Genomic DNA, 25,544 nt, shown 5'->3' on the forward strand with positions numbered 1-25,544 from the left:
AGTCCCAAACCTTTCCAATTTATCCTCATAGCTGAAGTTTCTCACCCCTGGAACCATTCTTGTAAACCTCTTCTCTCCAATGTGTTCCCATCCTTGCTATAAAACGATGCCCAGAGCTGTACACAATAGTACAGCTGAGGTCTAATGAGTGTCTTATAAAAGTTCAGCATAACCTCCCTGCTCTTGTACTCTATGCCCCTATTAATAATGTCTATGTTTTATTAACTGCTCTCTTCACCTGTCCTGCCACCTTCAGTGATCTATGCACATATACACCCAAGTCTTTCTGCTCCTGAAACCCCCCTTCAAAATCTCACCCCTTATTTTGTATTATCTATCCATGCTCTTCCGACCAAAATGCATCACTTCACACTTCTCCGCATAGAACTTCATCTGCTACCTATCTGCCCACTCCACCAACTTGTCTATATCCTCTTGAAGTTCCACACCGGCCTCCTTGCAGTTCACAACACTCCCAAGCTTTGTATCATCTGCAAACTTCGAAATTGTCCCCTGCACACCAAGATCTAGATCATTAATATATATCAGGAACAGCAAGGGTCCCAATGCCGACCCCTGGGGAACTCCACTACAAACCTTCCTCCAGCCCGAAAAATATCCATTGACCATTACTCTCTGCTTCCTACTTTTCAGCTAATTTTGTATCCCCCACTCTGCTATTATCACCAAGCCAGGGGATCATCAGCTCTGGTTCAATGAAGCGTGCAGGAGGGCATGACAGGAGCAGCACCAGGCATACCTAAAAAAGGAGTGTCAACCTGCTGATGCTACAACACAGGGCAACTTTCATGTCAAGCAGCATCAGCAGCAAGTGACAGACAGAGCTAAGCAATTCCACAACCAACAGATCAGATCTGCAGTCCTGCCACATCCAATCGTGAATGGTAGTGGACAATTAAACAATTCACTGCAGGAGGAGGCTCCACAAATATCCCCATCCTCAATAATGGAGGAGTCCAGCACATCGGTGGAAAAGATAAGGCTGAAGCATTCACTACAATGTTCAACCAGAAGTGTTGAGTGAATGATCCATCTCAGTCTCCTCTGGAGGTCCCCAGCATCACAGATGCCAGTTTTCAGCCAATTCGATTCGCTCCACGTGAAATCAAGAAACAACTGAAGGTACTGGGTACTGTAAACGCTATGGGCAATAGTACTGAAGACTTGTGCTCCAGAACATGCCATGGCCCTAGCTAAGCTGTTCCAGTATAGCTACAACACTGGCATCAATCCGGCAATGTGAAAAATTGCCCTGGTATATCCTGTACACAAAAAGCAGGACAAATTCAACTCGGCCAATTACCGCCCCATCAGTCTACTCTCAATTATCAATAAAATGATGGGCGTGGTCATCAACAGTGCTATCGAGCGGCACTTGCTTGGAAATAACCATCAACCACGCTCAATTTTGATTCTGCCAGGGTCACACAGCTTCTGACCTCATTACAGCCTTGGTTCAAACATGGACAAAAGAGCTGAACTCCAGAGGTGAGGTGAAAGTGACTGCCCTTGGCATCAAGGCAACATTTGACCGAGCGTGGCATCAAGGAGCCCCAGCAAAACTGAAGTAAATGGGAATTAGGAGTAAAGCTCCCTGCTGGTTGGAGGCATTCATTGCACAAAGAAAGATGTTTGTGGTTGTTGGAGGTCAATCATCTCAGTTCCAGGGCATCACTGCAGGAGTTCCTCAGGGTAGTGTCCTAAGCACAACCATCTTCAGCTGCTTCATTAATGACCTTCCTTCCATCATAAGGTCAGAAATGGGGAATTAAACACTAAGATAAAAGCAAAATAGTGTGGATGCTGGAATCTAGAATAAGAGAAAATGCTGGAAAAACTCAGCAGGTCTGGCAAGAGGTCTGTGGAGAGATAAACAGAGTTAACGTTTCAAGTCCACATGACTCTTCTTCAGAGCTAAAGAGCAAAACAGTTCTAATTATTTTTGCTGCGTACACTTACAGTTCTTCAGTTGGTATTCAATGGCTGCTTTAAGATTAAAAGCTTCAATCAATGCAGTTTCATGGAGCACTAGTGTGTTTCCAACACTTCTCACATCAATCCCTTCAGTTGTCATACCAACACTGAGCTCTGAAAAAGAACAAATGATAACAAAAGCTAATGCAACAATTAGCAAGAGGTTTCATTTTAGGGTCACCATATGTAATAAACTTGCAGAATGAGCAAATTGGTAAATGAACTTCAATACAGATAAGGCTACATTTTAGTTGGAAGAGTAAGCAGGGTTGCATACTCCACGCAAGACAAGTGTCTAAGGAAAGCAGAAAATCAGGGGCAGGGAGTAGATGCACAAATCATTGAAAATAGTGATGTAGTTTAAAAGACCATTAAAAACTAAAGAAAGCACTGGAGTTCATTTCTAGGGGGACAAAATTGAAAAGCAGAGAGGTTATGTTAAACTTATATAGAATTTTGGTCAGAACACACTAGGGCTTCATATTACAAAAAGCATTTGGAGACACTGGAGGAAGTACAAAAAAAGGTTTACTAGAATAATGGCAGAACTGAAAAGTTATACTTATCAGGAAAGATTGGACAAGCTGGGACTCCTTTTAAAAAGAAGCAAAGGTGACTTGATAGAGATTTGAAGGTTATAAAAAAGTTTGATGGGTAGATATAGAGAAGACCTTTCTATTTGTGGGTGAGAACAGAACTATGAGCCATAAATATACGGAGAAGCTAGATAAACACATGAATAAGAAAGAAATTGAAGGGAACGTTGATAGGGTTCATTGAAAAAAGGTGTGAGGAGACTTATATGGAGTGTAATTGCCAACATGGGGCCAATGGCATTCACAAGACAGAAACAGGCTATGTAACTCAAAGCAATTAAAAATCCACTAACACAGACATATGGAATCTTTAAAAAAATCTTTCTCTTGTTTTTCTAGACACAATGAACAGTCATAAAGCAGTTACCCCATGACAATAAAATTAGAAAATAAACATCCTTTTAAGAGTTGCCACTCTTATATATGATTGGAAATTAGACCATTTGGCCCCTCAAGCCTACTCCGCCATTCAATAAGATCATAGCTGATCTTCTTTTGTTTTGAGTTCCACATTCCCATTTACCCCTGATAACCTTTGATTTCCTTGCCTAACGAGAATCTACCTACCTCTGCCTTAAAATTATTCTAAGGCCCCACCTCCATCTCCTTCTGAGGCAGAGAGTTCCAAATCTCCTAATCTCTGTCCTAAAAGGGCGACTCCTAATTCTAAAATGCTGTGTTCTCATTCCGGACTTACCCACAAGAGGAAACATCCTTTCAACGTCCACCTTGTCAAGACAGTTCAGGGTCTTGTATATTTCAATCAAATCACCCCTCACTCTTCTAAACTCCAGTGGAAACAAGCCCAGTCTGTCCAACCTTTCCTCATAAGACAACCCACTCATTCCAAGTATCAGTCCAGTAAACCTCCTCTGAACCACCTCCAATGCATTTACATCCTTCCTTAAATAAAGAGACCAACACCACACACAGTATTCAAGGTATGGTTTCACCAATGCCCTGTATAAATGAAGCTTAACATCCCTACTTTTATGTTCAATCCCTCTTGTGATAAAGGATAGCATTCCGTTAGCCTTCTTAATTACTTGCTGTACCTGCATACTAACTTTTTGTGATTCATGTACTCGAACATCCATATCCCTCTGCACCTCAGAATTTTGCAGCCATTCTCCATTTAAGTAATACTCTGCTTTTTTGTTCTTCCTGTCAAAGTGAACAACTTCACATTTTCCCACATTAAACTCCAGATCTTTGCCCACTCAATCTATCTATATCCGTCCGCAACCTCATGTCCTCTTCACAACATACTTTCCTACCTATCTTTGTGTAATCTGCAAATTTAGCTACCATGCCTTCACTCCCCTCATCTAAGTCATTGATGCGAATCGTAAAAACTTGAGGCCCTAGCACAGATCCCTGTGTGACTCTACTCGTCACATCCTGCCAATCCAAAAAAGATCCATTTATGCATACTCTCTGCTTTCTGCCAACCTTCTATCCATGCTATCCATGTTAACTCCTATACCATGAGCTTTTATTTTCAGTAATAACCTTTGATGTAGCACCTTATCAAATGCCTTCTGGAAATCAAAGAACAGTACATTTACAGGCTCCCTTTTTTCTACAGTGCATGTTACTCCTTCAAAAAACTCCAATAAATTGGTTAAACATGATTCTCTTTTCACAAAACCATGCTGACTCTTCCTTATTGCCTTGAACTCTTCTAAGTGCCCAGCTATAATCTCCTTAAATGATCAGTTCTAACAGCTTCCCCACGACAGACATCAAGCCAACTGTCTTCTTGAACCGCTGCAGTCCATGTGGTGTAGGTACACCTACACACATACAATGCTGTTAGGGAGGGAGTTCCAGGATTTTGACCTGGTGACAGTGAAGAAACAGTGATATATTTCCAAGTCACGATGGCGAGTGGCTTGGAGGGGAACTTCCAGGTAGTGGTATTCCCAGGTGTCTGCTGCCCTTGTCTTTCTAGGCGATAGTGGTCATGGGTTTGGAAGTTGCTGTCTAAGGAGCCTTGGCGAGTTTCTCCAAGGCATCTTGTAGATGGTGCACACTGCTGCTACTGTTCGTAGGTGGTGGAGGGAATGAATATTTGTGGAAGGGGTGCCAATCAAGCGGCTGCTTTGTCCTGGATGGTGTCGAGCTTTTTTTGGTGCTGAGGGAGCTGCACTCAAGAACAAAGAAAAGTACAGCACAGGAACAGGCCCTTCGGCCCTCCAAGCCTGCGTCGATCATATTGCCCGTCAACTAAAATATTTTGCACTTCCAGAGTCCGTATCCCTCTATTCTCATCCTATTCATGTATTTGTCAAACTGCCTCTTAAACACCACTATCGTACCTGCTTTCACCACCTCCTCTGGCAGCGAATTCTAGACACTCACTACCCTCTGTGTAAAAAAACTTGCCTGGCACATCTCCTCTATAGTTTTCTCCTCTCGCCTTGAATCTATGTCCCCTAGTAATTGACTCTTCCACCCTGGGAAAAAGCTTCTGACTATCTACTCTGTCCATGCCACTCATAATTTTGTAAACTTCTATCAAGTCGCCCCTCAATCTCCGTCGCTCTAGTGAGAACAATCCAAGTTTCTCCAACCACTCCTCATAGCTAATAACCTCCAGACCAGGCAGCATCCTGGTAAAGGTCCTCTGCACCCTCTCCAACGCCTCCATATCCTTCTGGTAATGTGGCAACCAGAATTGCACGCAATATTCCAAGTGTGGCCTAACCAAGGTTCTATACAGCTGCAGCATGACTTCCCAGCTTTTATACTCAATACCCCTGCCAATGAAGACAAAGCATGCCATATGTCTTCCTGACTACTTTATCCACCTGCGCTACCACTTTCAGTGACCTGTACACCCAGATCCCTCTGCCCGTCAATGCACTTAAGGGTTCTTCCATTTACTGTATAATTCCTACCTGTATTAGATTTTCCAAGGCATCCACTCATCCAGGCAATTGGGGGGTATTCTATCACACTCTTCACTTGTGCCTTGTAGATGGTGGACAGGCTCTGGGGAGTCAGGAGGTGAGTTACTCGTCACAGGACTCAGCCTCTGATCTGTTCTTGTAGCCACAGCATTTATATGGCTAGTCCAGTTCAGTTTCTGGTCAATGCTAACCCACAGGATGTTGATAGTGGGCTTTCAGCGATGTTAATGCCATTGAATGTCAAGGGGCGATGGTTAGATTCTCTCTTGTTGGAGATGGTCATTACCTGGCACTTATGATATTGTCCAGGTCTTGCTGCATTTAGACATGGACTGTTTCAGTATCAGAGGAGTTGTGAATGGTGCAGAACACTGTGCAATCATCAGCGAACATGCCCACTTCTGACCTTATGATGGAAGGTAGGTCATTGGTGAAGCAGCTGAAGATGGTTGGGCCTAGGACACTACCCTGAGGAACTCCTGTAGTGATGTCTTGGAACTGACATGATTGGTGGTAAATGGCTCAGTTGGGATTTGTCCTGCTTTTTGAGTGCAAGGCATACCAGGGAAATTTTCCACATTGCCAGGTGTATGCCAGTGCTGTAGCTGTGCTGCAACAGCTTGGCTAGGAGCGCAGCAAGTTTTGGAGCACCAGTCTTAAGTACTGTTGCCGGAATATTGTCAAGGCCCAAAGCCTTTTCAGTATCCAGGGCCTTTATGTCATATCAAAAAATGACTGGAGTGAATCGAATTGGCTGAAGGCTGGCACCTGTGATGCTGGGGAGCTCCGGAGGAGGCCGAGATGGATCATCCACTCAGCATTCTGGCTGAAGACGGTTGCAAATGCTTCAGCCTTATCTTTTGCTTTGATGTGCTGGGTTCCCCCATCATTGAGGATGGGGATATTTGTGGAGCCTCCCCTTCCAGTGAATTGTTTAATTGTCCACCACCATTCACGACTGGATGTGGCAGGACTGCAAAGCTTAGATCTGATTCGTTGGTTGTGGAATTGCGTAGCTCTTTCTATCACTTGCTGCTTATGCTGTTTGGCACGCAAGTAGACCTGTGTTGTAGCTTCATCAGGTTGACACATCATTTTTGGATATGCCTGGTGCTGCTCCTGGCATGCCCTCCTGAACTCTTCATTGAACCAGGGTTGATCCCCTGGCTTGGAGATAATGGTAGAGTGGGGGGATATGCAGGCCATGAGATTGCAGTTGAGTACAATTCTGCTGTTGCTGCTGGCCAGGAGTGCCTCATGGATGCCCAGTCTTGAGTTGTTAGACCTGTTTGAAATCTATCCCATTTAGCATGGTGGTAGTGCCACACAACACAATGGAGGGCTTCCTCAATGTGAAGGTGGGACTTCCCATCTTCAACTGTGCGGCGGTCACTCCTACCGATACTATCATGGACAGTTGCATCTGTGGCAGGCAGGTAGATAAGTATGAGGTCAAGTATGTTTTTCCCTCACCACCTGCTGCAGACCCAGTCTAGCAGCTACGTCCTTCAGGGCAAAAACAGAAATTGTTGGAAAAACTCAGGTCTGACAGCATCTGTGCAGAGAGAAACAGAATTAATGTTGAGTCTGTATGACCCTTCTTCAGAGCAGGCCCTTCTCTCTCCACAGATGCTGTCAGACCTGCTGAGTTTTTCCAGCATTTTCTGTTTTTGTTTCAGATTTCCAGCATCTACAGTATTTTGCTTTTATCTATGTTCTTTAGGACTTGGCCAGCTTGGTCTGTAATGGTGCTCCGAAGCCACTCTTCATGATCGACATTGAAGTCTCTCACCCAGAGTACATTCTATGCCCTTGCCACCCTCACTGCTTCCTCCAAGTAGTGTTCAATATGGAGGAGTACTGATTCATTAGCTGAGGACGGGCGATATGTGGCAATCAGCAGGAGGTTTCCTTACTCATGTTTGACCTGATGCCATGAGGCTTCGTGGGGTCCGGCGTTGAAGTTGAGAACTCCCAGGGCAACTCCCTCCCAGCTGTATACCACTGTGCCACCACCTCTGCTGGGCCTGTCCTGCCGGTGGAACAGGACATACCTAGGGATGGTAATGGTGGTGTCTGGGACTTGATCTGTACGGTATGATTTTGTCAGGATGTTGCTTGACTAGTCTGTGAGACAGCTCTCCCAGAGGCCCTCAGGTGTTAGTAAGGAGGACTTTGCAGATTCAACGGAGCTGAGTTTGCCTTTGTCGTTACTGGTGCCTAGGTCGATGTCAGGTGGTTTGTCGAGTTTCATTCCTTTTCACACATTAATGCCTCTGCTCTGTCTTCTCTAGCTTCCTTTAATATAAGCAGTTTCAGTTTTGCCCTCATTTCTTGAATCATCCTCGTATTTCATTTTTGGATAGTTTATTCTTGATTTTTGGCAGAATATACTGAACTATATTGATCACTTGTCTAAATATTTCCTGCTGCTGTTCTTTGTCAACACTTGCCATTTTTCTTTTGTTTTTCTTTTCTAGTTTCATTTGTAACACATCAAAATTGGCTTTCCCCAATCTATTATTAGTTTTAGCTTTGCTTTTCTCTTTTCTCAATCAGTATCTTGCACCTTATGTTGTGATCACTGCTGCTGAGATGTTTCCCTACACTTGCTTATCTACTCTGGTTGATTTTCCATTTCCAGATCCAGCAGTGACTCTTCCATTGTTAGGCTTCTTCCGTTCCAGGTAAAAAATTGTACAAATTGTAGAAATTTTGTTTTCTTTCATCACCTATTCTTTCTGAATTTATCAGAGGTAGTTGAAATCTCCTATGATTACTTCACATCTTCTACTCATTTCATACATTTGCCTATAAATTTCTTCCTTCAACCATGAGGTGGAGTGTAGTATACCCCTATAATTGTGATAGATACCTTCTTATCGTTTATCTCAATTCACACCTTTTTGTTAGCTACGTCACTTTTTTCTACTGTCATTATATTATCTCTGATTAGGTGACGAGTAATAATGACCTGGAACTTGCTGCCTAGAACAAGAATCATGACAGCAGAGATGATGAATGATTTCAAAAGGAAATTGGATGGCCACTTAAGTGAAGTAAAATTACAGGATCAGGGGATAGAGCAGGACTATGCTATAGCGAGCTTGCAGAGACTCAATAGACTGAACAGCCACCTCCTGTGCTGTAATAATCTGGTTACTCTGGTGCAGTGACCTTATCCCTTTAGTCTTCTCTGTCCTTTCCATTTATAACTTGCAACATTTAATTGCCAATCCTGTTCTTTAGATAGCCATGTTTTAATACCCCTAATTCATCTGTTTGATCTATGAATTACAGCTTCCAGGTCCCATTTTGCTTTGAATACTGTGCACAATGCTTACATGAAATTTAATCCAGTTTATTAAATGTTGCTTTTGCTTTACTTTTAACTAGTAGTTCAAATTTCCATTTTCTAATTTTATCTCTTCCGACTGTTTATGCTACCATTATTCCTTAATTTGGTCCGAACTTTATGCCCATCTCCTATTTCTTTGATTTTCTGACTTCTCGGATTTCCACCAGGTTCTCCACCCTGCATGAGAGCACAGTGAGATCAGCAGGGGGGTGAAACAGCAGCAGCACTGAGAGTAAGAGCACAGTGAGACCAGCAGGAGGGTGAAACAGCAGCAGCACTGAGAGTAAGAACACAGTGAGACCAGCAGGAGGGTGAAACAGCAATACCGAGAATGAGAGCACAGTGAGCCAGCAAGAGAGTAAAACAGCAGCAGCACCAAGAGTGATCGCACAGTGAAACATAGAAACTAGGAACAGGAGGAGGCCATTCGGCCCTTCGAGCCTACTCCGACATTCATTATGATCATGGCTGATTATCCAACTCAATAGCCTGGTGCCGCTTTCTCCCCATATCCTTTGATCCCTTTCGCCCCAAGGGCTATATATAACTCCTTCTTGAAAACATACAATGTTTTGGTCTCAACTACTTTCTGTGGTAACGAATTCCACAGGCTCAGCACCCTCTGGGTGAAGAAATTTCTCCTCAACTCAGTCCTAACTGGTCTACCCCATATCCTCAGACTGTGACCCCTGGTTCTGGACTCCCCCACCAGCAGGAACATACTTCCTGCATCTACCCTGTCTAGTCCTGTTAGAATTTTATAGGTTTCTATGAGATTCCCCCCCCTCATTCTTCTGAACTCCAGCGCATATAATCCTAATTGACTCAATCTCTCCTCATATGTCAGTCCCTCCATCCCAGGAATCAGTTGGGTAAACCTTCACTGCACTCCCTCCATAGCAAGTACATCCTTCCTCAGATAAGGAAACCAAAACTGCGCACAATATTCTAGGTGTGGTCTCACCAAGGCCCTGTACAATTGCAGCAAAACATCCCTGTTCCTGTACGCGAATCCTTTGGCTATGAAGGCCAACATGCCATTTGCCTTCTTCACCGCCTGCTGCACCTGCATGCTTACCTTCAACAACTGGTGTACAAGGACACCCAAGTCTCGTTGCACATTCCCCTCTCTCAATTTATAGCCATTCAGATAATAATCTGCTACCAAAGTGGATAACCTCACATTTATCCATCCACATTATACTGCATTTGCCCACTCACTCAGCTTGTCCAAATCACACTGAAGCATCTCTGCATCCTCCTCACAACTCACCCTCCCACCCAGCTTTGTGCCATCTGCAAATTTGGAGATATTACATTTAATTCCCTCATCTAAATCATTAATATATATTGTGAATAACTGGGGTCCCAGCATCGATCCCTGTGGTACCCCAATAGTCACTGCCTGCCATTTGGAAAAACACCCATTTATTCCTACTCTTTGTTTCCTGTCTGCCAACCAATTTTCTATCCATCTCAATACACTACCCCCAATCCCATGCGCTTTAATTTTACACGCCAACCTCTTATGTGGGACTATGTCGAAAGCCTTCTGAAAGTCCAAATAAACCACATCCACATGAGGCTCTCCCTCATCAACTCTACTAGTTACATCCTTGAAAAATTCTTGTAGATTTGTCAAGCATGATTTCCCTATCCTAAATCCATGCTGACTCTGTCCGATTCTGCCACTGTTTTCCACGTGCTCAGCTATTAAGTCTTTTATAATGGACTCTAAAATTTTCCCCACTACCGACGTCAGACTGACTGGTCTATAATTCTCTGTTTTCTCTCTGCCTCCTTTTTTAAATAGTGGAGTTACATTAGTTACCCTCCAATCTGTAGGAACTGTTCCAGAGTCGATAGAATCTCGGAAGATGACCACCAATGCATCCACTAAGGCCAATTCCTTAAGTACTTTGGAATGCAGATTATCAGGCCCCGGGGATTTATCAGTCTTCAATCAATTTCCCCAACACCATTTTCCTACTAATACTGATTTCTTTCCGTTCCTCCCTCTCACTAAACCCTGTGTTCCCCAACATTTCTGGTATGTTATTAGTGTCCTCCTTTGTGAAGACGGAACTAAAATATGTATTCAGTTGGTCAGCCATTTCTTTATTCCCCATTATAAATTCCCCTGTTTCTGACTGTAAGGGACCTACGTTTTTCTTCACCAATCTTTTGCTCTTCCCATACCAATAGAAACATTTACAGTTAGTTTTTATGTTCCCTGCAAGCTTACTCGCATACTCTATTTTCCCCTTCTTAATCAATTCCTTGGTCCTCCTTTGCTGAATTCTAAACTGCTCCCAATCCTCAGGTCTGTTGTTTTGTCTGGCCAATTTGTATGCCTCTTCCTTGCATCTAATACTGTCTCTAATTTCCCTTGTAAGCCATGGTTTGGCAACCTTTCCTGTTTTACTTTTGCACCAGACAGGAATAAACAATTGTTGCAGTTCACCCATGAGCTCTTTGAATGTTTGCCATTGCCTATCCACCATCATCCCTTGAAGTAGCGTTTCCCAATCCATCAAAGCCAACTTGCCCCTCATACCATCGTAGTTTCCTTTATTAAGATTCAGGACCCAAGTCTCAGAATCAACTATGTCACTCTACCTCTTGATGAAGAATTCTATCATATTATGGTCACTCATCCCCAAGGATTACGATCTAGCACAACTAGATTGCTAATTATTTTTTTCTCATTACACAATACCCAGTCAAGGATGGCCTGTTCTCTCATCGGTTCCTCAAGGTATTGGTCGAGAAAAACATCCCGTATACACTCCAGTAATTCCACCTCTACGGTATTGTTACTAATTTGATTTGCCCAATCAACATGCATATTATAGTGACCCATAATTATAGTTGTTCCTTTATTACATGCACCTCTACTTTCCTGTTTAATGCCATTCCCAAAATCACCACTACAGTTTGGGGGTCTATATACAACCCCCACTATCGTTTTTTGCCGCTTACTGTTTCTCAGCTCTACCCATACAGATTCCACATCATCAAATCTAATATCTTTCCTCACTGCTACACTAATTTTCTCTTTAGCCACCATCAGAAATCCACTGCCTTTTCCTTTTTGTCTGTCCTTCCTAAATACTGAATGCTCCTGGATGTTCAGTTCCCATCCCTGGTCACGCTGCAACCATGACTCAGTAATCCCATCTATAGCATAACTGTTTACATCTATTTGCACAGTTAATTCATCCACTTTAGTGCAAATACTCCTCGCGTTAAGGCACAAAGCCGGAAGGCTTGTCTTTTTAACACGACTTGTCCCGTTCCTGCTATTTTTCACTGAGGCCCTGTCTGATTCCTGCCCACGATTTGTCTGACGATCACTTTTCTTATTCCGCTTTCTCTCTTTGGTTCTTGTCTTTGATTCTCCTTCCTCTGACTCCTTGCTTAGTTTCCCATCCCCCTGCCATTAGAGGTTAAAAACTCCTCAACCAATCTAGCAAATGTTCCACCGAAGAGATCAGTTACAGTGAGACCAGTGGGAGGATAAAACAGCAGCAGCACCAAGAGTAAGAGTACAGTGAGACCAGCGGGAGGGTGAAACAACAGCGCTGAGAGTGAGAGCAAAGTGAGACAAGCAGCAGGATGAAGCAGTAGCACCGAGAGTGAGAGCACAGTGAGACCAGTGGAAAGGTGAAAGAGCAGCAGCACCGGGAGTGAAGGCACAATTAGAACAGCGGGAGGGTGAAACAGCAGCACCGAGAGCGAGAGCACAGTGAGACCAGCCCGAGGATCAAACAGCAGCACCGAGGATGAAAGCACAGAGATACCAGCGGGAAGGTAAAACAGCAGCAGCAACAAGAGTGAGAGCACAGTGAGACCAGCAGGAGGGGGAAAGGGCAGCACCGAAAGTGAGCGCACAGTGAGACCAGCGGTAAGAGCAAACAGCAGCACCGGGAATGAGAGCACAGTGAGACCAGCGTGAGGTTGAAACAGCAGCACCGAGAGTGAGAGCACAGTGAGACCAGCTGGAGGATCAAACAGCAGCACCGAGAATGAGAGCATAGTGAGACAAGTGGAAGGTTGAAACAACAGCACCGAGAATAAGGGCACAGTGAGACCACCTGGAGGGTGTAACAGCAGCAGCATGGAGAATGAGAGCAAAATGCGACCAGCAGGAGGATGAAGCGGCAGCACTGAGAGTGATAGCACAGTGAGACCAGCGGGAGGGGGAAAGGGCAGCATCGAGAGAGCACCGTGAGATCACCGTGAGGGTGATGCAGCAGCAGCACCGAGAGTGAGAGCTCAGTGAGGCCAGTGGGAAGGTGAAACAGCAGCACTAAGAGCAAGAGCAAAGTGAGACCATCAGGAGAATGAAGCAGCAGCACCGTGAGAGCACAGTAAGACCAGACGGAAGGTGAAAGAGCAGCAGCACCGGAAGTGAGGGCACAGTTAGAACAGTGGGAGAGTGAAAGGGCAGCACCGAGAGTGAGGGCATAGTGAGACCAGTGGGAGGGTGAAACAGCAGCACCGAGAGTGAGGGCACAGTGACACCAGCGGGAGGGTGAAACAACAGCACCGAGAATAAGGGCACATTGAGACCAGCGGGAAGGTGAAACAGCAGCACTGAGAGTGAGAGCACAGTGAGAGCAGCAAAGGAGTAAAATAACAATGTTGAGCGCGAGAGCAAAGTGAGACCAGCAGTAGGAAGACACAGCAGCACCAAGAGTGAGAGCACAGTGAGACCATAGGAAAGGTGAAAGAGCAGCAGCCCGAGAGTGAGAGCACAGTGAGACAAGCGGGAGCATCAAACAGCAGTAGCACCAAGAGTGAGAGCACAGTGAGAAGAGCAGGAGGGTAAAACAGCATCACCAAGAGTAAGGGCACAGTGAGACCAGAGGGAGAATCAAACAGCAGTAGCACCAAGAGTGAGGGCACAATGAGACCCATGGGAGGCTCAACCAGCAGCAGCACTGAGAGTGCGAGCACAGTGAGACTAGTGGGAGGGTGAAACAGCAGCACCTAGAATGAGGGCACAGCGAAACCAGCAGGAGGATCAAAAAGCAGCAGCGGCAAGAGGGAGCGCCCAGTGAGACCAGCAGGAGGGTTGAACAGCAGTACCGAGAGTGAGGGCACAGTGAGAGCAGCGGGAAGGTGAAAGAGCAGCACTGAGAGTGAGGGCACAGTTAGAACAGCGGGAGAGTGGAAGAACAGCACTGAGAGTGAGGGCACAGTGAGACCAGTGGGAGGACGAAAAAGCAGCAGCACCATGAGTGAGGGTACAGTGAGACAAGTGGGAGGGTGGAACAGCAGCAGCACGGAGAGTGAGCGCACAGTGAGACCAACGGGAGGGTGGAACAGCAGAACCGAGAGTGAGAGCATAGCAAGACCAGTGGGAGGGTGAAAGAGCAGCACCAAGAGTGAGTGCACAGTGAGGCCAGCAGGTGGATGAAACAGCAACACCGAGAGTGATGGCACAGTGAGTGAGAGACCAGCGAGAGGGTGAAATAGAAGCTGCACCACGAGTGAGGGCACAGTGAGACCAATGGGAGGGTGAAACAGCAGCACCGAGATTGAGAGCACAGTGAGACCAGTGGGATGATGAAATGGCTGCACTAAGAGAGAGAGCACAGTGAGACCAGCGGGAGGGAGAAATGGCTGCACCAAGACAGAGCACAGTGAGACCAGCGGGAGGATGAAACAGCAGCATCGAGATTAAGAGCCCAGAGAGAGCAGCGGGAGGATGAAAGGGCAGCAGCACCTAAAATGAGAGCACAGTGAGATCAGCGGGAGGATCAAAAAGCACAGCAGCGATAGTGAGCACACAGTGAGACCAGCGTGAGGGGGAAAAACAGCAGCACTGAGAGTGAGGTCACAGTGAGACCAGCAGGAGGATGAAAGGGCAGCAGAACCGAGAGTGAGAGCACAATGAGACCAACGGGAGGGTGGAACAGCAGAACCGAGAGTGAGAGCATAGTGAGACCAGTGGGAGTGTGAAAGAGCAGCACCAAGAGTGAGTGCACAGTGAGGCCAGCAGGTGGATGAAACAGCAACACCGAGAGTGATGGCACAGTGAGTGAGAGACCAGCGAGAGGGTGAAATAGAAGCTGCACCACGAGTGAGGGCACAGTGCGACCAATGGGAGGGTGAAACAGCAGCACCGAGAGGGAGGGCAAAGTGAGACCAGCAGGAGGTTGAAACAGCAGCACAGAAATTGAGTGCACAACGAGACCAGTAGGAGGATGAAACGGCAGCACCAAGAGAGAGCACAGTGAGAGGAGCGGGAGGATGAAACAGCAGCACCGAGAGAGAGAGCGGTGAGGCCAGCGCGAGGATGAAACAGCAGCAGCACGGAGAGTGAGAGCACACTGAGACCAATGGGAGGGTGAATTGGCTGCACCAAGAGAGAGAGTACAGTGAGACCAGCGGGAGGATGAAACAGCAGCATCAAGATTAAGAGCACAGTTAGACGAGCGAGAGGATGAAAGGGCAGCAGCATCGAAAGTGAGGGCACAGTGAGACCAGCGGGAATGTGAAATAGCAGCACCGAGAGTGAGGGCACAGTGAGACCAGCGGGAGGGCGAAAAAGCAGCAGCACCACGAGTGAGGGCACAGTGAGACCAGCAGGAGGGTGAAGCAGCAGCACTGAGAGTGAGAGCACAGTGAGACCAGCGTGAGGTTGAAACAACAGCACTGAGAATAAGGGCACAGTGAAAACACCGGGAGGGTGACGCAGCAGCAGCAACGAGAGTGAGAGCACAGTGACACCAGCAGGAGGATGAAACAGCAGCACCAAGAGTGAGAGCACAGTGAGACCAGCGGGAGGAAGAAAGGGCAGCATCGAGAGAGCACCGTGAGGGTGACGCAGCAGCAGCACCGAGAGTGAGAGCTCAGTGAGGCCAGTGGGAAGGTGAAACAGCAGCACTAAGAGTGAGAGCAAAGTGAGACCAGCAGGAGGATGAAGCAGCAGCACTGTGAGAGCACAGTAAGACCAGACGGAAGGTGAAAGAGCAGCAGCACCGGAAGTGAGGGCACAGTTAGAACAGTGGGAGAGTGGAAGGGTAGCACCGAGAGTGAGGGCACAGTGAGACCAGCAGGAGGGTAAAACAGCATCACCAAGAGTAAGGACACAGTGAGACCAGCGGGAGAATCAAACAGCAGTAGCACCAAGAGCGAGGGCACAATGAGACCCATGGGAGGCTCAATCAGCAGCAGCACTGAGAATGCGAGCACAGTGAGACTAAGGGGAGGGTGAAACAGCAGCCCCTGGAATGAGGGCACAGAGAAACCAGCGGGAGGATCAAAAAGCAGCAGCAGCGAGAGTGAGCGCACAGTGAGACCAGCAGGAGGGTCGAACAGCAGTACCGAGAGTGAGGGCACAGTGAGAGCTGCGGGAAGGTGAAAGAACAGCACCGAGAGTGAGGGCACAGTTAGAACAGCGGGAGAGTGAAAGGACAGCACCGAGAGTGAGGGCACAGTGAGACCAGTGGGAGTTCGAAAAAGCAGCAGCACCACGAGCGAGGGCACAGTGAGACAAGTGGGAGGGTGAAACAGCAGCAGCACGGAGAGTGAGCGCACAGTGAGACCAGTGGGAGGATGAAGCGGCTGCACCAAGAGGGAGAGCACAGTGAGACGAGTGGGAGGATGAAACAGCAGCATCGAGATTAAGAACACAGTGAGATCAGTGGGAGGATGAAAGGGCAGCAGCATCGAAAGTGAGGACACAATGAGACCAGCAGGAATGTGAAATAGCAGCACTGAGATTGAGATCGCAGTGAGATCCACGGGAGAGTGGAAGGACAGCACTGAGAGTGAGGGCACAGTGAGACCAGCGGGAGGGCGAAAAAGCAGCAGCACCACGAGTGAGGGCACAGTGAGACCAGCAGGAGGGTGAAGCAGCAGCACTGAGAGTGAGAGCACAGTGAGACAAGCGGGAGGTTGAAACAACAGCACCGAGAATAAGGGCACAGTGAGACCAGCAGCAGGATGAAACAGCAGCACCGAGCTTGAGAGCACAGCAGCAGGATGAAACAGCAGCACCGAGCTTGAGAGCACAGTGAGACCAATGGGAGGGTGAAATGGCAGCAACAAGAGTGAGAGCAGTGAGGCCAGCACAAGTGAGGGCACAGTGACACCAGCAGCAGGATGAAACAGCAGCACCAAGAGTGAGGAGCACAGTGTGACCAGCGGGAGGGTGAAAGAGCAGCACCGAGAGGGAGGCCACAGTGAGACCAGCAGGAGGATGAAACAGCAGCACCAAGATTGAAAGCACAGTGAGACCAGCGGGAGGGTGAAATGGCTGTACCAAGAGCGAGAGCACAGTGAGACCAGCGGGAGGATGAAACAGCAGCATCGAGATTAAGAGCACAGTGAGACCAGCAGGAGGATGAAAGGGCAGCAGCATCTAAAATGAGAGCACAGTGAGATCAGCGGGAGGATCAAAAAGCAGCAGCGCCGATAATGAGCACACAGTGAGACCAGCGGGAGGGGGAAAAACAGCAGCACTGAGAGTGAGGTCACAGTGAGACCAGCAGGAGGATGAAAGGGCAGCAGCACCAAGAGTGAGAGCACAGTGAGACCAGCAGGAGGGTAAAACAGCATCAGCACTGAGAGTGCGAGCACAGTGAGACTAGTGGGAGGGTGAAACAGCAGCACCTAGAATGAGGGCACAGCGAAACCAGTGGGAGGATCAAAAAGCAGCAGAGGCGAGAGTGAGCGCACAGTGAGACCAGCAGGAGGGTCGAACAGCAGTACCGAGAGTGAGGGCACAGTGAGAGCAGCGGGAAGGTGAAAGAGCAGCACCGAGAGTGAGGGCACAGTTAGAACAGCGGGAGAGTGGAAGGACAGCACCGAGAGTGAGGGCAGAGTGAGACCAGTGGGAGGGCAAAAAAGCAGCAGCCCCATGAGTGAGGGCACAGTGAGACAAGTGGGAGGGTGAAACAGCAGCAGCACGGAGAGTGAGCGCACAGTGAGACCAACGGGAGGGTGGAACAGCAGAACCGAGAGTGAGAGCATAGCGAGACCAGTGGGAGTGTGAAAGAGCAGCACCAAGAGTGAGCGCACAGTGAGGCCAGCCGGTGGATGAAACAGCAACACCGAGAGTGATGGCACAGTGAGTGAGAGACCAGCGAGAGGGTGAAATAGAAGCTGTACCACGAGTGAGGGCACCGTGAGACCAGCAGCAGGATGAAACAGCAGCACCGAGATTGAGAGCACAGTGAGACCAGTGTGAGGTTGAAACAACAGCACCGAGAATAAGAGTACAGTGAGACCACCGGGAGGGTGAAACATCAGCAGCACGGAGAATGAGAGCAAAATGCGACCAGCAGGAGGATGAAGCAGCAGCACCGAGAGTGATAGCACAGTGAGACCAGCGAGAGGGGGAAAGGGCAGCATCGAGAGTGAGAGCACAGTGAAACCACCGGGAGGGTGACGCAGCAGCAGCAACGAGAGTGAGAGCACAGTGACACCAGCAGTAGGATGAAACAGCAGCACCAAGAGTGAGAGCACAGTGAGACCAGCGGGAGGAGGAAAGGGCAGCAGCACCACGAGTGAGGGCACAGTGAGACCAGCAGGAGGGTGAAGCAGCAGCACTGAGAGTGGGAGCACAGTGACACCAGCAGGAGGATGAAACAGCAGCACCAAGAGTGAGAGCACAGTGAGACCAGCGGGAGGAGGAAAGGGCAGCATCGAGAGAGCACCATGAGGGTGACGCAGCAGCAGCACCGAGAGTGAGAGCTCAGTGAGGCCAGTGGGAAGGTGAAACAGCAGCACCGAGAGTGAGGGCACAGTGAAACCAGCGGGAGGGTGAAACAACAGCACCGAGAATAAGGGCACATTGAGACCAGCGGGAGGGTGAAACAGCAGCATAGAGAGTGAGAGCACAGTGAAACCACCGTGAGGGTGACACAGCAGCAGCACCGAGAGTGAGAGCTCAGTGAGGCCAGTGGGAAAGTGAAACAGCAGCACCAAGAGCGAGAGCAAAGTGAGACCAGCAGGAGGATGAAGCAGCAGCACCGTGAGAGCACAGTAAGACCAGACGGAAGGTGAAAGAGCAGCAGCACCGGAAGTGAGGGCACAGTAAGAACAGTGGGAGAGTGGAAGGGCAGCACCGAGAGTGAGGGCACAGTGAGACCAGCGGGAGGGTTAAACAGCAGCACCGAGAGTGAGGGCACAGTGACACCAGTGGGAGGGTGAAACAGCAGCACTGAGAATGAGAGCACAGTGAGAGCAGCAAAGGAGTAAAATAACAGCGTTGAGAGCGAGTGCAAAGTGAGACCAGCAGTAGGATGAAGCAGCAGCACCGAGAGTGAGAGCACAGTGAGACCATAGGAAAGGTAAAAGAGCAGCAGCACCGAGAGTGAGAGCACAGTGAGGCCAGTGGGAGGGTAAAACAACATTACAGAGACTGAGAGCTCAGTGAGACAAGCGGGAGGATCAAACAGCAGTAGCACCAAGAGTGAGAGCACAGTGAGACCAGCAGGAGGGTAAAACAGCATCAGCACTGAGAATGCAAGCACAGTGAGACTAGTGGGAGGGTGAAACAGCAGCACCTAGAATGAGGGCACAGCGAAACCAGCGGGAGGATCAAAAAGCAGCAGCGGCGAGAGTGAGCGCACAGTGAGACCAGCAGGAGGGTCGAACAGCAGTACCGAGAGTGAGGGCACAGCGAGAGCAGCGGGAAGGTGAAAGAGCAGCACCGAGAGTGAGGGCATAGTTAGAACAGCGGGAGAGTGGAAGGACAGCACCGAGAATGAGGGCACAGTGAGACAAGTGGGAGGGTGAAACAGCAGCAGCACGGAGAGTGAGCGCACAGTGAGACTAACGGGAGGGTGGAACAGCAGAACCGAGAGTGAGAGCATAGCGAGACCAGTGGGAGTGCGAAAGAGCAGCACCAAGAGTGAGTGCACAGTGAGGCCAGCAGGTGGATGAAACAGCAACACTGAGAGTGATGGCATAGTGAGTGAGAGACCAGCGAGAGGGTGAAATAGAAGCTGCACCATGAGTGAGGGCACAGTGAGACCAGCAGCAGGATGAAACAGCAGCACCGAGATTGAGAGCACAGTGAGACCAGCATGAGGTTGAAACAACAGCACCGAGAATAAGGGCACAGTGAGACCACCGGAAAGGGTGAAACAGCAGCAGCACGGAGAATGAGAGCAAAATGCGACCAGCAGGAGGATGAAGCAGCAGCACCGAGAGTGATAGCACAGTGAGACCAGCGAGAGGGGGAAAGGACACCATCGAGTGTGAGAGCACAGTGAAACCACCGGGAGGCTGACGCAGCAGCAGCAACGAGAGTGAGGGCACAGTGACACCAGCGGGAGGGTGAAACAACAGCACCGAGAATAAGGGCACATTGAGACCAGCGGGAGGGTGAAACAGCAGCATCGAGAGTGAGAGCACAGGGAAACCACCGTGAGGGTGACGCAGCAGCAGCACCGAGAGTGAGAGCACAGTGAGGCCAGAGGGAGGGTAAAACAACACCAGAGACTGAGAGCTCAGTGAGACAAGCGGGAGGATCAAACAGCAGTAGCACCAAGAGTGAGAGCACAGTGAGACCAGCAGGAGGGTAAAACAGCATCAGCACTGAGAGTGCGAGCACAGTGAGACTAGTGGGAGGGTGAAACAGCAGCACCTAGAATGAGGGCACAGCGAAACCAGCGGGAGGATCAAAAAGCAGCAGCGGCGAGAGTGAGCGCACAGTGAGACCAGCAGGAGGGTCGAACAGCAGTACCGAGAGTGAGGGCACAGTGAGAGCTGCGGGAAGGTGAAAGAGCAGCACCGAGAGTGAGGGCACAGTTAGAACAGCGGGAGAGTGGAAGGACAGCACCGAGAGTGAGGGCACAGTGAGACCAGTGGGAGGGCGAAAAAGCAGCAGCACCACAAGTGAGGCCACAGTGAGACAAGTGGGAGGGTGAAACAGCAGCAGCACGGAGAGTGAGCGCACAGTGAGACCAACGGGAGGGTGGAACAGCAGAACCGAGAGTGAGAGCACAGTGAAACCAACGGGAGGGTGGAACAGCAGAACCGAGAGTGAGAGCATAGTGAGACCAGTGGGAGTGTGAAAGAGCAGCACCAAGAGTGAGTGCACAGTGAGGCCAGCAGGTGGATGAAACAGCAACACCGAGAGTGATGGCACAGTGAGTGAGAGACCAGCGAGAGGGTGAAATAGAAGCTGCACCACGAGTGAGGGCACAGTGCGACCAATGGGAGGGTGAAACAGCAGCACCGAGAGGAAGGGCACAGTGAGACCAGCAGAAGGTTGAAACAGGAGCACAGAAATTGAGTGCACAACGAGACCAGTAGGAGGATGAAACGGCAGCACCAAGAGTGAGAGCACAGCGAGAGGAGCGGGAGGATGAAACAGCAGCACCGAGAGAGAGAGCAGTGAGGCCAGCGCGAGGATGAAACTGCAGCAGCACGGAGAGTGAGAGCACACTGAGACCAATGGGAGGGTGAATTGGCTGCACCAAGAGAGAGAGCACAGTGAGACCAGCGGGAGGATGAAACAGCAGCATCGAGATTAAGAGCACAGTTAGACGAGCGAGAGGATGAAAGGGCAGCAGCATCGAAAGTGAGGGCACAGTGAGACCAGCGGGAGAGTGGAAGGACAGCACTTAGAGTGAGGGTACAGTGAGACCAGCGGGAGGGCGAAAAAGCAGCAGCACCACGAGTGAGGGCACAGTGAGACCAGCAGGAGGGTGAAGCAGCAGCACTGAGAGTGAGAGCACAGTGAGACAAACGGGAGGTTGAAACAACAGCACTGAGAATAAGGGCACAGTGAGACCAGCAGCAGGATGAAACAGCAGCACCGAGCTTGAGAGCACAGTGAGACCAGTGGGAGGGTGAAATGGCAGCACCAAGAGTGAGAGCAGTGAGGCCAGAATGAGTGAGGGCACAGTGAGACCAGCAGCAGGATGAAACAGCAGCACCGAGATTGAGAGCACAGTGAGACCAGTGGGAGGATGAAATGGCTGCACCAAGAGAGAGAGCACAGTGAGACCAGCGGTAGGATGAAACAGCAGCATCAAGATTAAGAGCACAGTGAGACCAGCGGGAGGATGAAAGGTCAGCAGCATCTAAAATGAGAGCACAGTGGGATCAGCGGGACGATCAAAAAGCAGCAGCGGCGATAGTGAGCACACAGTGAGACCAGCGGGAGGGGGAAAAACAGCAGCACTGAGAGTGAGGTCACAGTGAGACCAGCAGGAAGATGAAAGGGCAGCAGCACAAAGAGTGAGAGCACAATGAGACCAACAGGAGGGTGAAAGAGCAGCATCGAGAGTGAGGGCACAGCGAGACCAGCATGTAGATGAAACATCAACACCGCGAGTGATAGCACAGTGAATGAGAGACCAGCGAGAGGTTGAAATAGAAGCTGCACCATGAATGAGGGCACAGTGAGACCAGCACAGGATGAAACAGCAGAACCGAGATTGAGAGCACAGTGAGACCAGTAGAATGATGAAACGCCAGCACCAAGAATGAGAGCAGTGAGGCCAGCGTGAGTGAGGGCACAGTAAGACCATCAGCAGGATGAAACAGCAGCACCAAGAGTGAGGGGCACAGTGAGAGCAGCGGGAGGGTGAAAGAGCAGCACCGAGAGGGAGGGCACAGTGAGACCAGCAGGAGGATGAAACAGCAGCACAGATTGAGAGCACAGTGAGACCAGTGGGAGGGTAAAACAACATCACAGAGACTGAGAGCTCAGTGAGACAAGCGGGAGGATCAAACAGCAGTAGCACCAAGAGTGAGAGCACAGTGAGACCAGCAGGAGGGTAAAACAGCATCACCAAGAGTAAGGGCACAGTGAGACCAGCGGGAGAATCAAACAGCAGTAACACCAAGAGTGAGGGCACAATGAGACCCATGGGAGGCTCAACCAGCAACAGCACTGGGAGGATGAAATGGCTGCACCAAAAGAGAGAGCACAGTGAGACGAGCGGGAGGATGAAACAGCAGATCCGAGAGTGAGGGCACAGTGACACCAGCGGGAGGGTGAAACAACAGCACCGAGAATAACGGCACATTGAGACCAGATGGAGGGTGAAACAGCAGCACTGAGTGAGAGCACAGTGAGAGCAGCAAAGGAGTAAAATAATAGCGTTGAGAGCGAGAGCAAAGTGAGACCAGCAGTAGGATGACGCAGCAGCACCGAGCGTGAGAGCACAGTGAGACCACAGGAAAGGTGAAAGAGCAGCAGCAATGAGAGTGAGAGCACAGTGAGGCCAGCGGGAGGGTAAAACAACATCACAGAGACTGAGAGCTCAGTGAGACAAGCGGGAGGATCAAACAGCAGTAGCACCAAGAGTGAGAGCACAGTGAGACCAGCAGGAGGGTAAAACAGCATCACCAAGAGTAAGGACACAGTGAGACCAGCGGGAGAATCAAACAGCAGTAGCACCAAGAGTGAGGGCACAATGAGACCCATGGGAGGCTCAACCAGCAGCAGCACTGAGAATGCAAGCACAGTGAGACTAGTGGGAGGGTGAAACAGCAGCACCTAGAATGAGGGCACAGAGAAACCAGCGGGAGGATCAAAAAGCAGCAGCAGCGAGAGTGAGCGCACAGTGAGACCAGCAGGAGGGTCGAACAGCAGTACCGAGAGTGAGGGCACAGTGAGAGCTGCGGGAAGGTGAAAGAGCAGCACCGAGAGTGAGGGCACAGTTAGAACAGCGGGAGAGTGAAAGGACAGCACTGAAAGTGAGGGCACAGTGAGACCAGTGGGAGGGCGAAAAAGCTGCAGCACCACAAGTGAGGGCACAGTGAGACAAATGGGAGGGTGAAACAGCAGCAGCACAGAGAGTGAGCGCACAGTGAGACCAACGGGAGGGTGGAACAGCAGAACCGAGAGTGAGAGCACAGTGAAACCAACGGGAGGGTGGAACAGCAGAAACGAGAGTGAGCGCACAGTGAGACCAGTGGGAGGATGAAATGGCTGCATCAAGAGAGAGAGCACAGTGAGACCAGCGGGAGGATGAAACAGCAGCATCGAGATTAAGAACACAGTGAGATCAGCGGGAGGATGAATGGGCAGCAGCATCGAAAGTGAGGACACAGTGAGACCAGCGGGAACGTGAAATAGCAGCACCGAGAGTGAGATCGCAGTGAGATCCACGGGAGAGTGGAAGGACAGCACTGAGAGTGAGGGCACAGTGAGACCAGCGGGAGGGCGAAAAAGCAGCAGCACCACGAGTGAGGGCACAGTGAGACCAGCAGGAGGGTGAAGCAGCAGCACTGAGAGTGAGAGCACAGTGAGACAAGCGGGAGGTTGAAACAACAGCACCGAGAATAAGGGCACAGTGAGACCAGCAGCAGGATGAAACAGCAGCACCGAGCTTGAGAGCACAGCAGCAGGATGAAACAGCAGCACCGAGCTTGAGAGCACAGTGAGACCAGTGGGAGGGTGAAATGGCAGCAACAAGAGTGAGAGCAGTGAGGCCAGCAGGTGGATGAAACAGCAACACCGAGAGTGATGGCACAGTGAGTGAGAGACCAGCGAGAGGGTGAAATAGAAGCTGCACCACGAGTGAGGGCACAGTGCGACCAATGGGAGGGTGAAACAGCAGCACCGAGAGGAAGGGCACAGTGAGACCAGCAGAAGGTTGAAACAGGAGCACAGAAATTGAGTGCACAACGAGACCAGTAGGAGGATGAAACGGCAGCACCAAGAGTGAGAGCACAGCGAGAGGAGCGGGAGGATGAAACAGCAGCACCGAGAGAGAGAGCAGTGAGGCCAGCGCGAGGATGAAACTGCAGCAGCACGGAGAGTGAGAGCACACTGAGACCAATGGGAGGGTGAATTGGCTGCACCAAGAGAGAGAGCACAGTGAGACCAGCGGGAGGATGAAACAGCAGCATCGAGATTAAGAGCACAGTTAGACGAGCGAGAGGATGAAAGGGCAGCAGCATCGAAAGTGAGGGCACAGTGAGACCAGCGGGAGAGTGGAAGGACAGCACTTAGAGTGAGGGTACAGTGAGACCAGCGGGAGGGCGAAAAAGCAGCAGCACCACGAGTGAGGGCACAGTGAGACCAGCAGGAGGGTGAAGCAGCAGCACTGAGAGTGAGAGCACAGTGAGACAAACGGGAGGTTGAAACAACAGCACTGAGAATAAGGGCACAGTGAGACCAGCAGCAGGATGAAACAGCAGCACCGAGCTTGAGAGCACAGTGAGACCAGTGGGAGGGTGAAATGGCAGCACCAAGAGTGAGAGCAGTGAGGCCAGAATGAGTGAGGGCACAGTGAGACCAGCAGCAGGATGAAACAGCAGCACCGAGATTGAGAGCACAGTGAGACCAGTGGGAGGATGAAATGGCTGCACCAAGAGAGAGAGCACAGTGAGACCAGCGGTAGGATGAAACAGCAGCATCAAGATTAAGAGCACAGTGAGACCAGCGGGAGGATGAAAGGTCAGCAGCATCTAAAATGAGAGCACAGTGGGATCAGCGGGACGATCAAAAAGCAGCAGCGGCGATAGTGAGCACACAGTGAGACCAGCGGGAGGGGGAAAAACAGCAGCACTGAGAGTGAGGTCACAGTGAGACCAGCAGGAAGATGAAAGGGCAGCAGCACAAAGAGTGAGAGCACAATGAGACCAACAGGAGGGTGAAAGAGCAGCATCGAGAGTGAGGGCACAGCGAGACCAGCATGTAGATGAAACATCAACACCGCGAGTGATAGCACAGTGAATGAGAGACCAGCG

General features: G+C 49.7%; 1 protein-coding gene across 2 annotated transcripts in view; it reads right to left on the bottom strand.

The window, feature by feature from the left end:
- The window catches only part of flr (fleer), a 270,425-nt gene that overhangs the window by 165,825 nt on the left and 79,056 nt on the right, over positions 1–25,544 (bottom strand). For both annotated transcript variants that reach the window (XM_041205945.1, XM_041205944.1), the window contains exon 7: positions 1,981–2,109. In XM_041205945.1, coding sequence (XP_041061879.1) covers positions 1,981–2,109 — 129 coding nt within the window. The remainder of the gene's footprint in view (positions 1–1,980; positions 2,110–25,544) is intronic.

Source organism: Carcharodon carcharias, chromosome 15 (assembly GCF_017639515.1).
Source record: "Carcharodon carcharias isolate sCarCar2 chromosome 15, sCarCar2.pri, whole genome shotgun sequence".
Taxonomy (NCBI): domain Eukaryota; kingdom Metazoa; phylum Chordata; class Chondrichthyes; order Lamniformes; family Lamnidae; genus Carcharodon; species Carcharodon carcharias.